The sequence below is a fragment of the Athene cunicularia genome (genome assembly GCF_003259725.1).
Source record: "Athene cunicularia isolate RWA chromosome 13 unlocalized genomic scaffold, athCun1 chr13_part1, whole genome shotgun sequence".
Taxonomy (NCBI): Eukaryota; Metazoa; Chordata; class Aves; order Strigiformes; family Strigidae; genus Athene; species Athene cunicularia.
The window spans coordinates 9,973,188-9,978,673 of NW_020799117.1; the positions used below are offsets into that span (position 1 = coordinate 9,973,188).

Consider the following 5,486-nt stretch of genomic DNA (forward strand, 5'->3'; position numbering starts at 1 on the left):
CCCTGAGGCACCCCGCCCCTTGAGGCCCTGGTGCCCCCCATCTCTCTCTTCCCTTTTTTGGGGGGTCCTCTGCGCCTTCGGGGGTGGTGGTGGGGAAGCCCCGATGGAGCCGTGTTGCTGGGGTGCACCTCGGTGGTGGGGGGGGCCCACGCTGAGGTGAGGGGGGAAGGTGGGAGGTGAAGCCCAAGCCCTTCTCTGGAGAGCTTGGCTGCCTTGGGATGTGGGGACCACTTTTTACAGCGTCCTGGGGCACGCGTGAGGCTGGGACGGGGACGTGGGCAGGGCCTGACCTTGGCTTTGCTGGGATGGATGGTGGAGCCGGCTCGTGGCCTCGGGTTGCGGATGTGTTGAGCTGCAGTGGCACTTTGGGATGCTTCTGTTAGATGGCCGGGGTGTTGGGGCTCCCACTGGTGTGCAGTGTCTTTGGGGGGCTCATCTCTCCCAGCAGTTAGGGACAGCTGATCTCAGCCTTTCTTGGGGAGGGTGGATCAGCCAGCGAGCCTGTCCCCCACCATTGCATGCTACTCCCCCTGGCACGACCAGCAGGCTTCAGCACAGCGTGGGAGCAAAGGCCGCTTCCAGTCCCAGGGTCTGTGTGCCCCTTAATGTGGGGGATCTTGCAGGTCTGCTCAGGAGACTTGTGTGAGCTCTGTTGGGCTGAACCCCGGGCTCGGGGACGGGTGTGCTCACCCGGGCAGCATGGTGTGCTTCAGGGGGTGTTCCCACAGCCCCTTCGTGCGAGAGGGTCCAGCCCTGGCACGGGGTGGTGGCAGGTGGCTCGCGCATCTGCCAAACAGGCTGCGGGCTGGCTCCCGCGCCTCCCGCCACTTGACATCCCTTGACGCGCCTGGCTGCTGCTGCCTGCTCTGGGTCGCGGACAGTGAGCCCGGGGGTGGGTCTGATGCACTGGGCGGGCTGGGGAGAGCCATCCTCTTGGCCTGCTGTGCGCGGTGGTGGCTGCATCTGTCCCTGCTGAGACATGGGGTGGCCTGGGAGCCCTCTCCTCCCTGTGGCCAGCTGGGCGGGTGGGCAGGGAAACTGTGCCCCCATCTGCCCCTGCTCTCCTTGGCCTCTGACCTTTTCTTCACCTTGAGTCTGGAAGACGCCATCTGTTTCGCAGCAGCAGTTCAATGTGCGGCTCATTGTTGCGGGGCCCAGCCATGGCAGCAGACAATGGGGGCCCCGTCGCCCGCGCCATGCTGGGCTCGTCACGGCTGTCACGCCTAGGGCGAGCCTGCGGGCTGCAGCCCGGCTCCTGCCTCAGCACCGGGTGGGAAGCCCCAACCTGGTTGCCCCGTGCCGGGAGAGTGTGAAGCAGTGCCGGGGGCTGCACCCCACCCCGGCGCATCTGCGCCGCTGGCTACACAGAACAAAGAGGTGGGCGGGAGGGCCTGGGGCCCTCGGGTAACGCAGTGGGGGGTCTGCGATGGGCCAGGAGGGAGGGTTGTAGTTGCCAGACCCCCCTCATATCTCTATGTGGTGATTCTGTGGTTTGCTTTGCCCTGCGAGTCCCCTTGGTCCTGCTGTACTAGAGGTGATAGCGGGAGTTGCTGGTGGCCTCCCAGCCTTGTTTGGTGGTGGGGCTGGCTCTTTAGCATGGTGTGATCTTCCCAAGGGTCCAAAATGCTCCCGGCTGGCATATGGCAGCAGATGGGAAGCCCGAGGCTGCTCTCCTCCAGTGGGAGAAGGTGCAGTCCCAAATGTAGCCTACAAGAAATTCTCTGTTTGGTTTCAGTGTCTCGAGGTCTCGTTTGCCGCCTCATCTGCCCTGTACCTGCATCGACCTGGTGCCCTGCTGTGCAGTGGATCACACCTGGGGTGACTCACTGTGTGTCCTTCTGCAGGTGCTGCCCACCACCAACCAGTCAGTGCAGACGTGTTGCCTGCTCTGTCACCGGGAGCGCAAGGACTGGGGAGGGCCGTCCCACAATGGGCTGGTTTCCCCGGGCGAGAGGCTGCCACCAGACTTCGTGCCAACGCTTGTGCAGAACCTCCTGGGAGAAATGCCACTGTGGATCTGCCAGAGCTGCCGGAAGAGCGTGGAGGAGGAAGAGCGGCGGGCAGTGCAGGAGCAGGCCCTGGCGGTAAGCGGTTATGGAGCTGGGGTTGGAAAGGCTGGGGCTGTAGCTCCCAGGACCATGGTGCTGACCGCCCTTGGGCGCTGGCTAGGTGTGCGTGTGCCCTCCCAGCTCAGAGCTGAGCCCCTCAGACATCCCAGCCTCACTGCTCCCTGCAGCCACGCTGCCCTCCGTAGGGCTGCAGCCGCCTCCTCGGGGACACCGCAGTGGGGCAGAGCGTGGCACCACGGGGGCTGGGTTGGAGCTGCCTGCCTGACGAGGCTGGCAGTGCCGCTGCTTTTCTGCCATCTCTGCTCCATTGTGTGTTGTGCCACGGCCCCCCAGCCCCAAGGCTGCTCCCCACTGTTACACCGGGTCCCCCTGAAGCGGCAGCTTGTGCAAGGGCAAGTGTCTGCCTGTGCATGGAGCTTGGGGGAAGAGCAGCTCTCTCCTGCTTGGTTTTATTTAAGCCTGCCCTGGTTTTAAGCAGGACCAGAGCAGGCATGTGGCCTTTGGTACGATGTGGCTGTGCTGGCAGGGGCCCTGGGAGTCAGGCTGTGTTGCTGTTGAACAGATGGGCAGTTTGCCACCCCTGCAACAGTGACAGCAGTGGTTCCTGTCTGCTGAGCCCCTGCCTCATGGCTGTGGTGGGGGTCTTGGTGCTGTTGCCCTGGGGCCAAGGGCCTCCCCTCCCAGCCTGCTGCTGCTTCACTCTGTGTTTTCCTTGCCAGGTCTCGTTATCCCACACATCCTGCAAGTCGCAGTCTTGTGGGGGTGGCTCCCACTCCTCTTCCTCCTCCTCCTCCTCTTCTTCCTCCTCGTGCCACGGGAACTCAGGGGACTGGGACCCCAGCTCTTTCTTGTCTGCTCACAAGCTCTCCGGCCTCTGGAACTCACAGCACACCAACGGGGCTGTGCAAGGCAGCCCCCTCGGGGCACCCCCTGCTGCACTAGGTGAGTTGAAGCTGGCCACAGGGTTGAGCAGAGCTTTTTGCCTGGTCCTTGGCTTAGGTGTTTTCCTTGTGGGCACCCAGTTGGTGGGCAGGGGTAGGCAGGCTGGGCCTCTGAATGCCAGTGCCAGCAGGATGCCTGGGTCCCTTTGCAAAGGCAGAGGGTGCTGAGAGCTGGCCCTAGCTACGCTTTCCTTGCAGGTGACAAGCACCCCGGCCTTGCTCTCTCTCCGGAGTGCGCCAGCCAGGCGCCTGCCATGGCTCCAGGGCTCAAGGCCTGCCCCTACAGCCACGCAGCCTCCCCCACCTCCAGCAGCGCCGCCCCGGGCTCTCCTCTGCCTACCTCACTCGACTTTTGCAAGACGCTGCCGAAACAGTTCAAAAGCATGTGCCGGAGGGCCACCCCGCCAGGTGCGTGCCCAGGGGCAGGGCCAGCCTTATCCTCCCAGCCTGCTGCTCCACGCAGCCCTCGCTGCCCCAGCGCCTTCCCCTTGCTCTGCTTTCCCTGGGGCAGGGCTGAATCCTGTGGGGGAGACATGGTGCTGCTAAGGCCCTTGCGAGCAGGGATGGCTTCTAGCCTGAGCCTCCTGCTGCCTAGGGGGAGGGCAGGGTTTGCCCTGTGGAGAAGCGACCTGTGCAGAGGTGGTGGGTGGCTCTGAGCCAGGCCCTGGCCCCTGCGGGACAGCTAGTGTCTGACTGTCTCTGCACCTGCCCCTCTGCAGGTGAGGCCTTCCACTCCTCAGAGCATCATCAGCACTCGGACCTCACTGCTCCTCCCAACAGTCCCACTGGCCTCCCCTCCCAGCCGCCAGCGCTGATCCCCTCCAAGCAGACGCCTGCCCATCCGGGGCCCTTCGGCTCCCCGCCCCATGTCCCGCTGGGCACCTCTCCACAGGCTGCGCTCCTCCCTGCGCCCAGCACGCAGGTGGCAGCCCCGAAGCCAGTGTCAGAGTCCCCTCCTGCTGGCACGGTCTCGCACAGCCCGGGGTCTTGTAAGAGCCCTCACTTGCCCCCTGCCAACGTGCCGCTGCTGAAGATGCCGCCTCCGCTGTCGGGCTGCACTCATCCCTGCAACGGGCACTGCAGTACATCACTCATCCCTCCTCCTGCCTCCCACCAGCTGCCCAGCACGAACAGGTGAGTAGAGGAGCCCTGCCTGCTTCCAGCCTCTCTCCTCGCTGGGCAGCGCACCCTTTCTCCCACCCCTGCCAGCGGATGCACTTTTCCCTGCGGAGGGACCGGTTGCCCTGGTGTGGTGGTGGTGTGGAGAGCCACTGTCTTTGTGGGCCAGTTCTGCTGCTGCAGACCCCTGGTTTCTGAGGGTTGAGCTCTTTTTCTCCCCACGTGTCTTCTCCCTGCGGTTGTCCTTTAGTACTGTGGTGCAGAAGAGACTGTGCTTGCTCCTTCTCCAGCTAAAAGACCCAAAGGAACCACCCGGTCAACCTGCTGTTGGCCAGCAGGACCTTTGTCAGTGAGACCCGTCGGGCAGCTGTGGCACTGAGCAAAGGTCCTCGAGAAGATGAAGCCTGTGGAGTTGTTCTGCTCGCCTGCTCCCCTGGCCCTCTCTGGGCTGCCTGTGCCCTGGAAGAGAGCATGCTGAGTCGCGGGCACTGGTTCCTCTCCGCTGATTAGCGCTCCCTGCGGAGGGCCAGCCGGGTCCCGAGCTGGAGCTTGAGGAATGGTGCTGTGGGCCGTGCCCTGGCCTCCCTGTCTCTGAGCTGGGTAGTCTGTGCCTGTGGGAGCCGGGCCTGCCTGCACGTGGGGATGTCTGGCAGCTGCATGCAGTTCCAGCGTTTCTCACCTGTGCCCCCAGTGAGTACCGCTCCCTGCCCTGGAATCAGCTTGTGGCCTGGCAGAGGGACTCTGCTTTCTGGAGCTCTGGTGCACCAGCCTCCTGCCTGCCAGAGGCCCTGGGGGGCAAGGAGCTACAGATGTCTTCTGCCATGGGCTCCTCTGGTGTCTCCCCTGGAGGAGGAGAATGCAGGGGAGGGGGTTTGTCTGCTCTGCAAATCCATCTGGTTGGGCACAGGCTGCCCTGGGAGGGGTGTTCCTACACGCCTAGTGTGGGATTATTTTTTTGTGACCCCCAGGCTCCCCCTGACTTCTTGCCCTCCTCCCCTTCTCCTCAGGGACCCCCCTTGCAAAGGGCACAAATTCCCAAACGGTACCAGCTGTCACCTGCCACAGCCATGTGAGGCCGATGAGGGGCTCGGGGAGGACGAGGACAGCAGCTCAGAGCGCAGTTCCTGCACCTCCTCCTCCACCAACCAGAAAGATGGGAAGTTCTGCGACTGCTGCTACTGTGAGTTCTTCGGCCACAACGCGGTGAGTGAGGGGCTGGTCTGCAGCCACCCCTGGTCCTCGCGCTCTGCTCCGTGGCGGGACGTTACACAGTCCATGTGCTGAGAGTGCGGAGGCGGGCAGGTCTGGCTGCGGCTATTCCCTGCCAGTGTGTGCATTTCCCGCCCCGCCCCCCTCC

General features: G+C 64.0%; 1 protein-coding gene across 1 annotated transcript in view; it reads left to right on the top strand.

The window, feature by feature from the left end:
• The window catches only part of FAM193B (family with sequence similarity 193 member B), a 15,274-nt gene that overhangs the window by 7,233 nt on the left and 2,555 nt on the right, over window positions 1–5,486 (top strand). Inside the window, exons 2-7 of the mRNA XM_026858527.1 lie at window positions 1,228–1,377; window positions 1,845–2,084; window positions 2,789–3,011; window positions 3,209–3,418; window positions 3,730–4,144; window positions 5,137–5,332. Coding sequence (XP_026714328.1) covers window positions 1,228–1,377; window positions 1,845–2,084; window positions 2,789–3,011; window positions 3,209–3,418; window positions 3,730–4,144; window positions 5,137–5,332 — 1,434 coding nt within the window. The remainder of the gene's footprint in view (window positions 1–1,227; window positions 1,378–1,844; window positions 2,085–2,788; window positions 3,012–3,208; window positions 3,419–3,729; window positions 4,145–5,136; window positions 5,333–5,486) is intronic.